Raw genomic sequence first — 17,706 nt, 5'->3', positions numbered from 1 at the left:
GATCCTTTACTTTGATGGCAGTCTTCTTTGCTTCCCTTCGTTCTATTTCCTGCCAGCTGGTATCCTCTCTCACTTCCGCGTACAGCCGCTGAAAGCTGATTCGTGCATGTGATTGGCTCTTTGTGCACAGTTTGAAAACCGTGGTGTTCTGTTCCTCTCTTCCTGTCCTTTAACGTTGTTGAAACCGGTTGAAACTACACCATGAGAACAAAGAGACACATAATCTGTCAACCTAGAATCATTCCACATTCTGCCTATAGATTGATGTTTAAATAAACTATGACAAATGGGGGCAGGAATCAATAAGTACTAACTTATTTTAGGTCATTATTTATTTTAGTGCTGTTAAAGTTAACTTGTTTTTTATGCATTTTTTCTTATTTGCTTGTACATTTATTTTTGTTTTAAACATGTGCAACAAATCAAAAGTGAACTAAGCCTAACTAACATTGCCTAATGTATTATCTAACCCTTTCTCTCTTCGGGGGTTGTGTTGTGTCTTGGGCGAACAGTCTCGAGGGAGGATGCTCTGGATGTATAGTGTGTAATTACTTGAGCATTGTTAGAAGAGGGCCTGAGACTCAAGCATTTCACCGCCAGCGACTGCTTAATGTTATTGTTGTGCATTTGACAAATAAAAAAATCTTGAATCTTGAATCTTGTGAGAGGGGAAGCTGTGATATGCCAACCTCACAGCAGAGGCAGAGAACGGAGGCTGGAATGTCAGGGTGGGCCCAGTTGAGTTGGGAATGCAGGGGGATTTGTGACCAACAGAGATGAGGGAACAAGGACTCAGAGGGCAGGCCTGCAGGAGGACAGAGCAGCAGGATGCAAAGGCTTAGCTATGGCTGAGAAGGGTGGACTTCACCTGGTACAATAACTGATCACCATAAGGAAATAGCACAAGTGGATCTCCTGTATGAACGAGTAACCACCCTTGAGAAGGGGCGCCGTAAGGGAGTAGGGGCTAGGATGATTTAAAGGACCCAGCACAGATCAGAGAACACTATTATTATGAGTCAGTTAATGTAATTAAAGTAATAATCTTTATATATTAACAAGTTATAAATTAAATATTGTTTTGGTTGTTTATACATTTTTGGCCAAATGATCAATATAGCCTTTATATTTCCCCTCTCTCTGTCCACTGCATGGCTCAGTCTCGCTTGCTTTCCAGCAGGTGCTACAAGCAGAACAGAAGTCACACTCTGTTTGTCTGTTGTTCACACCGACAGCGTGGGTCGTAGAGCTCTGCATGTTTTACAGTCTCAACAATAAGTTTTGTGTCATCAATCATTCATCCAGCAGCACCTCTGCTCTCGGGTCTGATCATCCTTCGGTGGGTCGGCCTCAGGAGAGGGCGTCTTGTGAGTAAAAGGCCAAAACACCCAGAGACACTGAGAAAACACAACACAACGGAAGATGTGTCCCATGCAGCCTGACATCATCTGGTGGCCAACCTGTTGCCCTTCATCAGAATGTGGGAGCTATAACACCCAGTCCTATACTAACCAATCTGCTACACTCTTTAAACCTGTTTTTTTTGTATAGCTTTTATCCACTATTATAGGAATAAAATCCATCCAGTACAACCAGTTTACTTAACCAAGCAAAATCTTTATTCCAATGAGATGTTGACTTTGATCATCTGAAGATCACTTTTTCTAATTCATTGGACAACAACTTTTTCATTCAAATTTAGACAAAGGAGCAATGATTGAAAACAACATTACATCAGCATGGTGTTTTTTCAGGCAACAGTGCAAACACAAGAGGTATGCTGCCTGTCCCGTAGAGTACAGGTGGATGCACAACATTCTTCACCGAGTCATCACCAACATAAAATCAGTGAAGTTCCCTGGAACAATGGCTTAGGTCCTGAAAAACACGTAACTGCCATTTTTATTACCAAAATAAAATATATATTCCAACAAAATCAGTAAACAAATGATTAAAATGTTAAATTGATTGATGCCGCTGTTCTTAAACTATGTGCTCTGTTCTAAAGCTCTACATCCACTTGCACACTTTTAAGCTTTACGTTCCCTATTGTGTTCTTTGTTTTGTTTTGCTCATCCAAGTTTCATCAGGTCTCATGTTGAATTATCAAGTATCTGGTTAAATAGTTGATGGAGCTCAGATGACACGAATCTGATCTGCCAACGTCTTGACTTCTCATCTGTCTTTATTTGGTGAGTGAAAATCTTTAACACAATACTTTACACAGGTTCTATGCATAAACTCAAATATGATCAATGAATGATTGACTTATCTGGAAAATTTGCTTATGTAGGACAGCAATTATGGCTCTAACAACATGGCTATACTTGACTTTAAACAAAATAAAAAAAATAGTAAATGTGAACTAATTTGGTGAGTGTCACATATTTGTGAAGTTTGCAGAGTCCTGGCTAAGTAAAAACCTGATGGTCTGAGGTCCTGATGTAAAACAAACTGACTCGTCTCCAGAGCGGTCTAGCTAGGCAGCATCTCTGGATCCTGCTTGCTCTTGTGAGAGCTCCCAGACCAGAGCAGCATCCGGTCCAGTCTGACCAGTTCTCTCCCCATTGGAGTGGACAGATGGCTGCCGAACATCTGGGTGGTGGTGTTGGGGACGCGATCGGAGAACAGCGACACGTAGCTGGGTAAAGGCTCCTCTGACTTCAGCTGTCCCTGCAGAGACACAGAGGTCCAAGCTTTAGAAAGAATTCACCAGACAAATGAATCTTACTTACACGTGTTTACTGAAATATAATTTATTAAATATAATCACTTTGCTTCACTAAAGACCAGACAACGCAGCATGGTTGTTGCAAAAAGGATGTTCCTCCGTCAGTCGGTTAGTAGCAATCTCTTATTTATTTCATATGGAGAGGGACGGTTTCTGTCAGCTCTACAAACTTTCACATAATGTGGCATACTTTTGGTTTTAACTGTCGAGAAAGGACTAACATGTGAAAACAGTAGATTCTTCAAATATCATCACATAGATATGTGAAAAATAGATATGGGGATATGTATCATACATGTTTCTTTTGGTTACTGTGAAATATTGCATATATTTAATGAGGTTTTGCTGATGCTGTACAGATTAAAAAAAACAACATGAGTACAACTTTGCTTGTTGATGTTTCTTTTTTGTCTCTGTTATTTTTGTAGTGATTGTTCATTTCCTGTGTAACACGAATGAATCAGACACAAGAATAACAACATGAATTGTCAGCTATATTTTTGCTGTTTTATAAGTCCATTTGTGTTAGCTTGAAATATCTCAACAACATTTGAGCAACACGTGTAGTTTACATTTGTCTTACCAGCTGATCATAGTTCCTGAGAAAGCTCCAGTTCTTCTCCCTGTGGACCACAATGTATTTGTTAGGATGAGTCCACTAATCTTTGGGCTGGTCATCAAGACGAAAGCATCAGTTGACAGTTATTGGATAAATGTGATATTATTAGTGTTTTTCAAGTTTAATGACTGAAATCAAACAGTTGATGAACAGCACATCTTTTTACACAACCAAGGTACATCATTAAAAACAGGAATGTATATACCTCCTCTCTATGCTGCATAAAGCAAAGACATGCAGTATATCAGTATATATTGAACCTTTGCATACTGATGTTACTGTATTGCCCAGTCCTATTTGAGATCTGCTTAAAATAAACTTGACTTTAAAATCTAACCAACAACACGTGTTAAAAAAACAGAGTCTGCACCTACCATTCCCTCAGGCCTCTCCTCTCACTCCAGACCAGCTCCCTCCACAGCTGGTCCCGGGTCGCAGGATCTCTTCTGTCCGGACTCTGCTCCACACACACCGGGTCTTCCCCTCTGGCGCGCCGCGTCCTGTCCGCTGGTGGCTGCGTTGTTGTCGGCCTGTCTGCGTTGGATCGCTCCGGTAAGCGGTATCCTGCAGAGGAGGCACGTCTCACGTTGTGCAGGTCCATGCTCGCTAACTGGACGCGTCTGATCGATTAGTCAGATACACTAAGAGTTAGTTATTGCGCATGAAGGAGTTGAAGTCAACCGAGGGTTTCACGCGTCAGTGATCAGAGAAACAATCACTGCAGGAGTTTTGTTGCACGTTTCCATGGACACGGTGTTCGGACCATAGACATCACACTGAGTTCTCCATCAGCTGATTGACACTTTCACAATAAAACAGACCACACAGGTTACATTTGAAACCTGCATTGTACATACATCCATTTAGTTATTTATTTATACGAAGGTTTATACAATAATTTCTAAATATTTATAATGGATGTATTTATAAATGTATTCCTTAGTTTATACATACATTAAAAAAAAATGTTTTATCTCTACATATATGTATAAAATCAGTAGGACAATAATCAGCAGTGATTATCAGCTGTAGGAACTCACAAGATATTGTGCATAAGTGCAATATGCTTTGAGATAAGTAGCTACTCTTCAGGAATGTGTTTGTTCTTCTCTACATACTTTTCATGATAAGTGGGAAAAATGAGTTGCAAAGCCTGGCCTTATAAGTTTATAATGGTGGCTGAACACTACCAGTGATTTCTGATTCAGCAGGCACCACCTTTTTTCTGTTGCCTCTCCTCCTGCTGGCATATTTCCAAACCAGACAGTTACTGCAAAGGTAAGGATGCTCTCCACTGCTGCAGGGGAAAAGGCATCAAGCCTTTGCTGGAAACATCAGATTTTCAAATGTCTCAGAATGAAAAGTCTGTGGTCTGCTTTCTTTCAGAACAGTGGTGTTGTATCAACTGTTTTTTCAAAATCTTAAGCCCAGGTGAAGAGACAATTTCCAAATCTAATACATATTTTGTATCTGCACTTCACATTTAAGTTAAACAAAATTACAATGAATCAACCTGCCATCAGTGCTATCATTGACTTGCTGGTAACATATTGTGTTTATTTTTGTTCTCATGTCCAGAGTTATCATCTTTGTATAATTTGAGAAGACCTTTCATCAGCATCATCATATCCATTGCTCTGTTGACTGTTGACATAAAGGCACTTCTTCCCTGGATAGCCAGAAAAGCACACAGGTGCTGAAGGAAGGAATGAATATGCTCTGACTGCTTGCACCAGTGAGATTAATGTCAACCAGAGAGGACGAGACAGAGGCCGCCACATGTGCTGCAGGCTCTTCAGGTTGAATGAACACCGGTATCTATCAGTGCTGCTGCTCTCCCTGAATGTGGCCTCTCAGAACGGTCATCCATGGGAAGTGGATCCCATATGTTCCAACTCTGCCCCTGGGATATTACCATCTGCTGGATGGAGAGACAACTGCGGTTTTGGGGCTTAAATTTATCTGCATCCACAGTCTAAATCTGTGAATTCGAAGAATAATAAAACAAAATGTACCCATAAAAAAACAAAACATAGTGGTGAAGTTTCATATGGCAGCTGAATACCCCTCACCTCACTCTCCACTTCCAACATGAAAGAGAACCTGTGGTAGCATCCGTTGTCATAAAAACTGAAAAGGTGTTTAGTTCGTGTTTGGACTACTCTAAAGAACATGCCCCCCCCCCCCACCCATGTAGATATAAATTATTTAATAAAATAAAATAAAAGGGTAACAACAATTAGTACAAATTAGATCAAACACACTCGTGAAAACATCACTAGGATTTTTCTTATATTCAATTTCTGCCAATAGATCCCCTTGACCTACATCTTACACTGTGAGCCTTTAACATTATTTAAAATAACATCTAATCTGGAAATGCTATTTAATATAGGACAGACTTTATTAATATTGAAGGAGATTCTTGTGCCAGCCTGATTCAGGATTACAGAAACACAAGAAACAAGAGTACAGAGAATAACACAATTGATTAGTAGGTGTAACAAAAATATAAGTGAAAAAAAATATATAAAGTGTTTATGGAGTAAATGCAGTGCCTAATAAATAACAATAGAAAATTAAATAAAATAGGTTACATAAGACAAGTGGCCATAAAGTAGTTTATATTTGACAGACTGTTATCATTTCACCACACTTATTGTGAAGACAGGAAGTGCGCAGCGACCGTCTTTATTCTGAAGCCTGAATACCGAAACCGGATGTAGAATTGTCACACAGTTTAAACACAGCTGACGGAAATTAATTCCTGTGGATCCCCGGGCATTTTCCTGATGAGCGACCTGAGACGAGCAGCAAGGTCAAGGTAACATGAATGGTTTCCGCATCGCTGTGCTAAAGACCGAGCGTCGCACTATGTGATTCATCCCTCTCTCCTGTCGCTACGTGTCACTCGAAGCAGTTTGGGGGTTCGGGCTAATATCTGTGCTGGATATCAGTCACATCGCAGCTAATGCGAGGAGGCGCTTCAGCATCGCTCCGGAGAAGTTTATCCACAATTTTACGAGCATCGATCCTCAGGCTACTAACTCATTAACAGCAGGCGCCAGGAGAAACACACGTGTGACCAGTGTGGGTGTGGGTGTGTGTACCAGAGGCTTTTAAACGTGCTAACAGTTCCCTGTCAGCTCCCTGGGCTGAGTTGTGTTCGTAGCACAAGTTAACCAGGAACCATTGAAATCCGGTATGAGACCTGTGGTGAGACCCGAGGTGACTGAGCATCACAGAGCTCCAGAGCATCACAGAGGTCCAGAGCATCACAGAGCTCCAGACGTGTGAGATGAGGGAGTGGTCTGCCCCCCCAGCTGCACCGCTAGCTAAATGCTAAAGCAGACGTCCGGGTTAAACCTTCAGGAAGTGAGCATCAATCAGCCCGGTGTGAGGATATATATCCATCAACACCGTGTCTGCTGCTGCACTGTGTACTGACATGTTTACATTCCTGAGGCTATTTGGGGAAAAACTAGTCCAAGTGGAAGCCTTTTAAATGAGTGGGATGCATACAGGTGTTCTCAGTTATTCAGACGAAGGGATGAGACCTGTGTTGACGGTGCCTGCATGTACACATGATCATCTACTGATACTAATACACCCTTTTCGCAGCAGACAGAGGTGTGGGTTCAGTGTCTGAGCCACAAAACCCTTCTGGATTTTCTGGGGTAAGCAGCGTTGTAGCCAAATCCAATACACTTGAAATAGATGGTCGACGTATTCAGGATAGTCAAGCTGAAACCAACCCAGAACCCTACATAAACGGTGCGGTCCGCTCAGATTAGGAATCGAGCAATGAGTTTGATGTATAGTTATTTTCCACTCTGTATACTGTTCACACAATGAATGAATGAATGAATGAATGAACGGTTGTATGCATCGCCACAACCCCACAACCAGGGACGTTGCAACAGGCAAGGCAAAGGAGGAAGTTGGCTGTGGTCCCTAAGCTGAGAGGCGGCCCCTGAAAATGGCTGATCAACACCATCAACAATTTCGTGAGAACCCATTAAATGCTATGAACGTCTATGTGCTGGAGACTGCAATAAAAGGGTAGGCGGAACCCCCCCCCCAACCGATGAAGCCCCCATGCCATTTGCTTTCTGCCCAAATCCTCGCAATTTGAGGTTTTGTTGAAGATTAGAATATCTATCATAAATCATGTTTTATTCAATTTTATTAGTAAGCTATTCTGTATTATAGGACCTAGTCTTATGCTTGCACTTTTATCTTTTGTGGTCAATCACTTTTCATGTTTGAACTTTATTTCTGTGCCACTGGGGACAAGCAAAGTAGGAAGTACGGTGCAACACCTGTTTTTATTGTGCATAGGACAATGAACAAACCTTGTTGCTGAAATGAATGTTGAGTTCACAGACACTCCGAGGAGTCCGACTGGCTGCTTTGCTCCAAGCAGTGGGTCCCAAAATGTTTCAGGAGGTCAGTTTGAAACATGTCGAGGTATTGTCTCTTCATTAGCGGTGAGGACGGGAGCAGGATGACATCATCGGTCAGACAAACAAGAGGCTTATTGCTAAACTAGGACATTGTCCCATGTCACACAGCAAAGTCTGAATCTCTGGATAGCCAGTCACTGACCTCAGAGAAGCACAGGGAGCTTATCATCACATTTTTCTCTGCATGATAAACAGTATAGAGGCTGCCGCTGCTGCAATGATAAATTAGTCTCTGTTTAGGTATTTCAGGTATTAGGTTGAATGTACATTATCTAGTCAGAGCTTGTTTTCTTGTCTGATATCCTGCAGCTGTCTTCCGTTCAGTAACTGTAACTGGAAAAGAGGTTTGTACATTTAATGCTGTATTTGGTGTTGATGAATGTTTTTCCATGTGAGACTCATTTTACACCATGGATCTGCTTTGAGTGCTTGTTTAGCCTAGCAGACATTTTGTAAAACCTCAATTGTGGGAGACATTTGTCTTTGCATAGTTTGTATTCGCTCATTTGGAGTTGATCAGGATAAGGTTTACTGTAATTGTGTAAAACACAGGTTCAACATTGCACTTCTACTTAGAAATAGATAATAAAGTCTCACCCTTGTCCCAAAGCCCTTCAAACTGAACTTGGACCCCAACAGAAACAGCATTAGATTAATGTGTTGTTTGGACTGAATATGGATATGGAGTTAGATTTACAACACAACCTTTTTCTCTGGAGACATTTGAGCATGTCCCAGCAGTAAAAAGCAGAGGCATGATGCTGGCTCACTGTTGCACTGTCATGGTTTACCGGGACACTTACATTATAGAGCCTCTCATGCTGCAGCAAGCAGGGAATTGCTGACTTCAGTCAAAATCAGAAAAAAAACAATGAACCTCTTTTTCCGTGACCTCAATGAAAGATGTGAAGGAGAATTCATGGGGGCTTAGGACAACAAGATAATTGGAGTCTGCTTTTTCTAACCATCTTTATTCAGAACACATGGAAGAGAGCTACAGGACTGCACATTGGTGTGATGGTTAGCACTGAAGCTTCACAGCAAGAAGATTCAACCTGGGTCTTTCTGTGTGGAGTTTGCATGTTTGTCGTGTGTGGGTTTTGTGATTGTTTGACTCTGTATGCTGGCTCTGGTACCCAGCCTCTTACCAAATGTCAGCTGGGATTGGCTCTACTCTCCGCCCACGACCATCAGGAGGGATGGAAGTTAATTACTCATAGAAATTGATGACGATATAGATAATATTGTGCTGAAACTACGAAGGTACGTCACCTTTTGCATGATCTCCTTTCCTTTCGTAAAAGGATGATCCCCTGTATCCTATTTAAAGTAATATAAGAAAGGAAGCACCTTTCCTTAGCATTTAGATAATTCTACCAGCTCTTACAATAGCTGCCACTAAAATACTTCTAGGCCTTCTAACTTAGTTATAAACTTTCTAAGCTGAAAAGAGTAGGCCACCACAGCCAGTATCTCTTATTGGTGCTTCAGCAGGTTGAATGGCTAACGGACAATGGCCTTTACAATGAAGCACACTTGTCGAAGTCACAACCAACACTTTGATGCACTTTAATGCGTTGTGTGTTTGCACTGTCACCTCACTGCCACATTCTCTGCACTGTGGGTCTTAATGGTTGACTAGTCAGAAGAGGTGGTGGGGGTGGGGTCAGTCGTGCACCTTGCAGGAAAGTGAGAGTGACATTTCAGCTGGAGAGGGTCAGAAGTCACAACACTGTCCCTTGAGAGTGTCCAGGCTGTACATACCTTCTGACCCTGGGAGTCAAGGATCAACGCATTCTTTTTGTTTCCCCACCAAGGATGGAAGAAGACCTGCCACTCCTCTGCCTCTGATTGCTAACAGCTACAGTATATTCTCACCTGACCCCAACACATCTTCAATCTTCATGTCCAAACCTATTGCTGTCAAAGACAAGTTAACGGCAGGTCTTCTTCCAACTAGGGTGAGAAAAATATCAAACAGGATCAACAGGGTCTAACAAGTGACAGGGGGGTGTTGTTAGAGGTTGAGGAGGGGATGTTCTTTGTGCTTAGAAGTTGATGTGTGAAGAAGCCTGGGTGGAGACATGTCTGTGTCTGTAGACTTTAACTTAGCTATGTGAGGCTCTCATGGAGATCATCAAGAAAGACAATGAAGAAGAGGATGACAGTGAGTGTTAGCTGGGAAGACGTTCTGTTCAGTATTGTATTTTCATGCTTGAGTGTGTTTAAGTGCATTCACGTTTCTTTCATAGGCTATATTTTGGGACAAATTTCTGACTAAATATCAGTCATCTAGGGACGACTTGTCCAACTGGGGACAAAAGCTGTTTCCCCTATTTGTGAAAATGCTGTTGTGTTGCTCAGTGCTTAGGGTAAGTCTCAGTTTTCTGCTTCCTGTTTTTCCAGATGTTAAACAAATGTTCACCATAATCCAATTTTTTCTTTTAAGATCTTCAGTAGTAAACCTAAAGACTCACTTAAGCTTTGTTTGATAGCCGTTGTATTTTTTACTACTTCAGTGAGTCTATAATCTTTAGGCCTGTATACCAGATTATCTTGTTGGTTTGATAGCTTAGATGTCTTAGTATTTACTTCTGTACTGGACTGCGCACGGCCCCAGTGTGCACCCTCCTTTTTGCTGAATTGCTCAAAACGTCAAAAAACACATCAATGCACATGCACATAAAATGTTTGCAACTTTGAATGTTGATTCTGCAAGGGGTTTGCAATTTTCATTATTAAATTTATCATACAGAATCAGTGGCTGTGATACTCTAACATCAAATCATGAAATTTTGAAATCACTGCACTTGTTAGAGAACAAGTTTGTCTTTGTCACTGTTTCACTTCACGTCTTTGATTAAATTAAATGAACAGCTAATAAGAATACTCTTATGTAAACAATATCAAGGATATGTGATATTTAACACCATTTTATTCAAGTCACTTTGAGTTAAAGTCCGATGCAGTTTTCTGAGTAGGATACATAACCTTTTTGAAGCGCTCAGGAGCTCACTGTTTCAGGAGGGTGGTTTCGGGTCACCTAAAAACGTCTCCTCACAAAAGAAGTGGCGTTCTCATTGTTTCATTGAAATTAGACCCACTTGTATGCTCAGAATAGCATTTCTAATATCGTTGCAGCCACCGGCCCTGAGGGGGAGATGACAAAGGAGGATGTTTCAGAGCCTGTGGATGGAGAGACCTTCCTGTCTTCTCATCAGCGGCCGGTTATCTACCTGGTGGCCTCCGCACCCATGCCCAGTGACTATGGTGAGGACTCACACTCACACTCATGTGTGCTTACACCCAGGGAGGTGTGTGACATTTAAGGCTAATAAATACACTTGATGCAGAATTGCTCTCACATGATGTGACTGGCATTTGAAAAATGTTTCCAAAGCATTTTTGTATCATGTAGTTGAAATGACAAACAGCTGATGATGAATTGAACACTTCATTCCGTGAGTTCTGATTGTTGATCAATCGATTAGTGAAGCATTAGGTGACTGATCTATATTCAAGCAGTAACAATCGACTGTGAAATAATGATGATCCTGAGAGGAACCCACACTCGGTTGTAGGTTACAGGCCAAGCTTATTTGTTTTCAACCACAGTCTCTAATGCTTCTTTTGCTTCATCCACAGTCAACTCTGATTTCATTAGCTTCTGCAAGCACAGCAAGGGCATTTCCCAATATCAGTAATGGGACTGAGCAGATTGAACTGTCTGCCGCAGAAAGTTAATGTTTGTCTGTGCAGCAGGGTTTAATACACGCTGTCTGTTGTTTTTCTCTCTCCTACCACCTCCAGAGTTCTCCTTCTTTGACCCCAGTGAGCTGCAGTGCAGGGAGGTTCTTCTGGATCCCAGAACCACAATACCAGAGCTGTTCGCTGTCCTCAGGCAGTGGGTGCCCCAGGTTCAGAAGAATATTGACCTCATTGGCAATGAGGTGATGCATTCTTTTTTTTACATTGAACTCGTACTGGTGAATAACATCTCTATCTGTACTTTGATGCTTTTAAAAAGCCAGTTGAGTCATTTACAATTCATTTACAATAGGAAATGATTATTTAATTTGTTTTCACAGCCATACTGTTTAATGTTACAATTGTGCTCCAGATTTGAAGATGATTAGAGTTATGAGAGGTGCTGCTGACTTCATTCATCAGATCAGTGTCCATGAGATAAGAGAATAACATGATGAAACTGTATATCTTGTGTTTGCTCAGATCTTAAAGAGAGGCTGTGGTGTGAATGATCGAGACGGACTGACAGATATGAGCCTCCTGCACTACTGCTGCAAGGCTGGGGCCCCGGGCATCGGTTAGTATTGACAGGAGTGTTGAATTGATAAAGTCAAGTACACTGTGAAGTGTGCTGACATTGTTGTGTGTTAGTTTTCTCTCCCCGACCTCACAACTGAACATAATCCTTTATGACTCAGTAAGCACTGCTATCAGACTTACTTGTTAAACACAGTTTCTAGAGCTCAAATACTGTCTTTTTACACGATCCCTCTTTTCCCCAAACACACACAAATACATCCCTCCTCTGTTCGCCAGGTGATGCAGACACAGCAGCCAGCTTTGCCCGCCAGCTCCTCGGCCGGGGCGCTGATCCTAACCTTCGCTCCCGCTGGACTAACATGAGGGCCCTGCACTACGCTGCTTACTTCGATGTTCCCCAGCTTATCTGGGTCGTGTTGCAGGCCTCCCAGCTTGGAGGTGAGAGACCGGGGGAAAAGGTCAACCCATCAGTCATTTTTGTTTTCAAAACCACCTGCTCAAAGGATTAATGGCATTAGGAATTTATATTTTTTTGTTGAATGTGAATCAGAGAGGTGGCTGCAGTTTGTGATGTGTTTTTTCTCAATTGTCTTTTGCATGTTTTTTTTTTAACATGCTGGAGGGCTCTGGGTTCTTGTTCTGCAGAGTGGACAGACACACAGTGGCACGTGTAGTTAACTTTTGGGCTCAAATTAGGGTCAAAAATGATTTTTAGCTTGTAATGTTCACAAATGAATCAAAAATGAGTAGTAGTAAATCAGCCTTGGTAAAACTGTGATTTACTGATTGGACAATGCTTATCCAATCAAAAAGCAGAGTCTTATCAGAGGGCAGGAGATTCTGTTGTGTATGTGTCTGGGCGCCACTTGGTATGAATGCAAAAATTATCTTGAAAATGTATTACACCTCTCATGACCTTATCTATTTTCGGAAAGTGAAAATAATCTCCTTTCCTCACCACTATTCCTTCAGCGTTGGAAAACGCCACAAGGTCAAGGATAGATGTGAAGGAGATTTGTGTGTAGCTTCAGGGTCAGCCATGGTGTGGGCACACGGAGCATTTTACCCCCAGTCTTCTCCTTTGTATCTGTACACTTTCAAGAAAACCCTTTTCTACAATTTATACCAAGACACACTATGGAATTAACACCATAAGATCAAATGGTTTTGAGCTTGAGCCGATACTTTCTGCTGATTTATAACATTATTATCTGATTTCACACCTGTATTGAGTCCAGATTATAAAAGTCACTAGTCAACAGATAAAGCCTCGTCGATGCTGCTCGCGCTGAGATGAATGAACAATAAAGGGAAAAGCACTGTACACTGCAGAATGTGTTGAAGAGTGTCGGAATGAAAACTTGCCTCAGTGAATATTGCACAGATATAAGTGTGTGGGGATATAAGAGGATGCAGGGACTGCAGTTATACCCGTGGTTGATCTTGGGTTGGTTGTGTCGGGTTCTGATTAATAGCGGATGGGTTTGTGGTGGTTGTAAAATACGACAAAGAAAGAGAATCTTGTGCATTCCTGCGAGGAGCGCTCATTCAGCGCAGCCGGGCTCATCATTGAGTCCAGAGAGAGTCTAACTTTTTGTGCCGTTTGTAATTACTAGTCAATGAAAACAAAGGTTTTTATTCCTATCACCATATTCCTGCAATGTAATGTCCAGTGCACAGGCAGCATGTCCATGTGCGTATTGTACGCGTTGACCGGATGCGCCTGGTGCATCTGAAAACGGGAAGAGATTGAGATGTACTGGGTGTTAGAAGCAGGATAACCAGACATCGTTTTATAATTTCTATCCTCCCCTTATAAGTTTATTCAATTTTTTTTTTGTAATGGGAGATGGATAGTTTAAAGATTTACCTTGTGACAGCCCCCTCCTCCCTGTCTTTCACCAAAATAACACTACACTGTTGCGCTGTGCTCTCTCCCCTCAAAGGGAAGGATAAGGGACGTATGAAACAATGTCTGGTTGGTTAAGTCAATCCCTGCCGCTAACACACCCAGTACATCTCAATCTCTCCCTGTTTCCAGATGTACCAGACGCATCCTGTCACCAAATACCAAATGCCCATGATAAAAGGTCCATGTGTTTTTATTGACTATTAATTGCAAATGTTTCCACAAAAGTGTGGCCTCAGAGTCAGTGCAGACAGTGTGTGTCAAACTAAAGCTCATTATAGAGGCTACATCATGTGTTTAAGTGAAATGTTTCTCTCCTCCAAGAGGGTTCTTGTTCAGTTAGCCAGCTCTGTGTAAATAACAGATTTATATCTCATTGCCCCGAGATATTTACTGTTACTTGTTCCAGCGACTAAAAATGTCATGTCCACTAGTTAGATAAAGTTGAATGTTCATGCAAGCACGAGTCTTTTATGTGGAGTAAATAATTCCTTCGGGATTCGCACAGGTTAGTGTGGATGCTTCCTATCATTATACACAAGTGTTGGAAAAGTACTGCACAGGATACAAAGCTTTTCAGGTGTATTCCCATATTTTGATATATATTTGTTTTGATTATATATTTTGGGGGGGGGGTCAGGTACTTTTTTGTTTCATATTATGTTTTAGATGTTGTGATGCAATCAGTTTGCATTCAAGGCAGTTTTATTTTGATAGTATACATATTTATAATTAACAGTACCATTTACAGTTTAAATATGTAATAATGATTTCAGAATAATTTATTTTAACACAATTTTGCATTGCATATCAGAATCCTGAATTTATATAACAATGTAACAAGCAGGGCTGTGTAAAATGGCCCAAATCACATATCCTGACACAGGTATTTTGCTATTTAGATAATGATACATATCACTGTTGACAGCACATTTTCCATAAACTAAATGTAAGTTTTACTACTCACATTCTTCTATGTAACTCTTGTGATCCCTAATGGTTTGCCTCGCAACAAGTCTGAATTTTTCTTATTCTTGCATCAGTGGTTGTCTGGGCTAGTCTGCAGCATAATGTACTCAGTACAGTTCTGTCTGTGTCAGCCTTTTCATATCCCAAACAAGTCCATGCAACAGAAGTAGTTTTCTCTCTCAGGTACACTGTCCTAATGTTGTATTGGCTGGTCAAAGTCATTGGGTTCAGTGTGTTCTGTCTTAGTTCTCTCTCTGGATCAGGAGAAAACCCCCCCAAACTGGGCCCCAGAATGTTAGGGACACACACTCAGGTCTGATCAGCCTGTGGTGGGCCTGTCTTATCAGATTTATCTTGTGATTAAAAAGGCTGAAACACCCGATGATTCCAAGGTACGCAACTGATCATATATCCCTGACATCCAGTGGTGGTTGTTAACATCTGCTGGTGATCCCTGATATCTGCTTGTGGTTGGGAACCTACCTTCAAGCTAGTGGAGAAAACCCTCAAACATACCAGGGATATGCACCATCCTCTGTTACAAAACCACTTTTTATCAAAATAAGACAACTGAAACTCATTCACCATTAATTCTGTGTCGGGATCTGGACGCCTGTCTCTGAGGGGCTTAGTTAAGCTTGACGTGCTTCCTCCTATTATGTGAAATACTCTGTGGCCCTGTTTGCATACTGTGTTTTTGGTTGTCTAACTTGTCCCTGATGATCTTCATCAAATGCAAATATATAATTAAAAAAAATACTTTTTACTCCTTCAAGTAGTGGATCTGCTGCTGCACTTAATAAGCTGCATTCCTCTTCTCAATTTTAGCATCAGTTTAGAATGCTTTTAGTTATTATTCTGCCCTCATCAGTCCTGGAAGAATAACATCTCCAGCAACGATGACATGTAGGATACCTATACGCCTCTGTAGAAAAGCAAGTGAAGTCAGAATTTTTGCATTCACTTTGGAAATATAATTTCTCTTGACATCGTTAATGTGCAGCAGGGCCACTAGGACTTTGCTATAAATTCAGGATATAAAAAAGTTGTGAATGAATATTGTAAACTTTTATTTTGGACCACCTTGATAACATCTGCCAGATGCTGGGGCAGTGACTCATCAATGGACCTGGGGCCTGTTTCTAGATGCTCATTACTGAAGTGTTACATGATTAGTCATAGGTCCGTCCTTGCCCTTCTTTAAGTTCAGCCTTCAACCTGTCTTTGTGTCTGTATCTCACACAATGATGTTGTTGTGTTGACAATCTGTCCACAGACATATAAATACGCACCAAAGTTCTCATTACATCCGTCCATGTTCCTGTTTGGAGGGAGGGTCCAGGTTTTACTCAGGAAATTGAGATATCTCTGAAAACTACATAAAACCGACTCTTGAATGAGCTTGTTACTTTTGCAGAGTCTCTCAGGTTCTGGTTTGTTCATTATGTACCTTTTTAAGATTTTGCTCTTTGACAAGCCAAGTAATTCTGGTGGTGCTTAAACATCCAAGCAGCTATGATCAGGTCCATTCCCAGCAATCTGTTCAAACACAAAGTGTAATGGAGGTAGTGATGCATGCACCTGGTAATGATGCAATACTAGGAGTCTGCTCTTTGCAGGAGCAGCGAGCCCACTTTTCTGGTAACAGTATAAGTAATGATCTGTAATGGTTCAGACCTTGTATTAGCATTTGTCTCAGGTGATCCTATCACAAGTGGACAGCTCTCTTTACAGGCATGATTTTTATTCTTGTTCCCACATTGTTTTATTTGGGACCACTATAACATGATTAACTCTGACCACCACATAATGGTAACTTTTTTTATTAAAATTGCTTTAACTTATTTAATTATAGAGCTGATTCTCTAAACCCCTCCTGGCTTCTCTCTCTCTCTCTCTCCCTCTCCCTGTCACCCAAATACATTGACAACTGACTCATGTGTACAGGCAGACTGGCTGAAAACAACATCAGGTGCTCTTTGCAAACATAAATTACATGCATGTTTATTTGCATAGAGAGCAGGGAAATTAGTTCAAATCATAAGAGGCCAGTGGAGAAATGTGTGGGGAGGCATTCAAATGCCAGATATGAAGCGACAAACTTGTGCTTCTCTGTCCACCTGTGATGGGACCTCTGGAGAAGGATGTTAACACCAGGTCTGAACAGGGCCTCAGAGGTAGTTGTAAAAAAAAATAATCTAAGACAACATCTCTAAGTGTATGATGCCAGTCTCTCCTCACTCTTTTGTAGAGGTAGATGCCACCTGCAGTGACTTTGATTTTGGCACCGCCCTGCACATTGCTGCATCCAACCTGTGCACATCCGCTGTCAAATGTCTCCTGGAGCTCGGAGCCAACCCGGCTTTCAGAGTAAGTGGCATTGTTCTCCTACATACAGACACACACCAGCAGGCGTACTAATTCTCATGTGATGTTGACAAATGTAATCCTTTTATTCAACAAGCCACAAAAAGTTGAATTGCTTGCCCTCACATATTGGAAGACCACAGTTGGTGCAGTTGACAGATATACAGACAGGCCGACAATTTGTTTTGTTCCCATCGTCCCAACAATCTCCTCTGAAGCTTCACGAGATGAGAACCATTCTGCTCAAATTTCCTCACATTACTTGCCTGCAGTGCTGCTGTCTCATTTCACTTGGTTGAAAGGTTCTGCTATATTTGCCACACATGAGCGGGCTCTTAAAAAACACAGTGTAGCCAAA

The 17,706-nt window shown here is 41.4% G+C and overlaps 2 protein-coding genes across 5 annotated transcripts in view; one reads left to right on the top strand and one right to left on the bottom strand.

Annotated features, from left to right (window-relative positions):
- Nucleotides 1-1,596: 1,596 nt before the first annotated feature.
- c10h2orf50 (chromosome 10 C2orf50 homolog) lies at nucleotides 1,597-7,893 on the bottom strand. Of its 2 annotated transcripts, XM_062397069.1 has the most exons (4): nucleotides 7,706-7,893; nucleotides 3,725-3,970; nucleotides 3,315-3,354; nucleotides 1,597-2,673 (listed from the first exon to the last, which is right to left on the bottom strand). In XM_062397069.1, exons 2-4 carry the CDS (start codon nucleotides 3,949-3,951, stop codon nucleotides 2,476-2,478), a joined length of 465 nt encoding a protein of 154 aa, XP_062253053.1. In that variant the 5' UTR covers nucleotides 3,952-3,970; nucleotides 7,706-7,893; the 3' UTR covers nucleotides 1,597-2,475. The 2 variants fall into 2 exon arrangements, with proteins under 2 accessions (XP_062253053.1, XP_062253052.1); XM_062397068.1 differs by lacking the exon at nucleotides 7,706-7,893 and having other exon boundaries at nucleotides 3,725-4,085.
- Nucleotides 6,089-17,706, top strand: part of LOC133961744 (CAP-Gly domain-containing linker protein 4-like) — a 31,872-nt gene continuing 20,254 nt past the window's right edge. For 2 of the 3 annotated variants that reach the window (XM_062397066.1, XM_062397064.1), the window contains exons 1-6: nucleotides 6,089-6,174; nucleotides 10,958-11,086; nucleotides 11,627-11,766; nucleotides 12,047-12,140; nucleotides 12,380-12,541; nucleotides 17,233-17,351. In XM_062397066.1, coding sequence (XP_062253050.1) covers nucleotides 10,978-11,086; nucleotides 11,627-11,766; nucleotides 12,047-12,140; nucleotides 12,380-12,541; nucleotides 17,233-17,351 — 624 coding nt within the window. In that variant the 5' untranslated portion in view covers nucleotides 6,089-6,174; nucleotides 10,958-10,977. Of the gene's footprint in view, nucleotides 6,175-7,992; nucleotides 8,161-10,957; nucleotides 11,087-11,626; nucleotides 11,767-12,046; nucleotides 12,141-12,379; nucleotides 12,542-17,232; nucleotides 17,352-17,706 lie in introns of those variants that run through there. The other variant, XM_062397065.1, reaches the window with a different exon arrangement.

Source organism: Platichthys flesus, chromosome 10, assembly GCF_949316205.1.
Source record: "Platichthys flesus chromosome 10, fPlaFle2.1, whole genome shotgun sequence".
Lineage (NCBI taxonomy): Eukaryota > Metazoa > Chordata > Actinopteri > Pleuronectiformes > Pleuronectidae > Platichthys > Platichthys flesus.
This window is presented reverse-complemented; position numbering and strand designations above follow the sequence as displayed.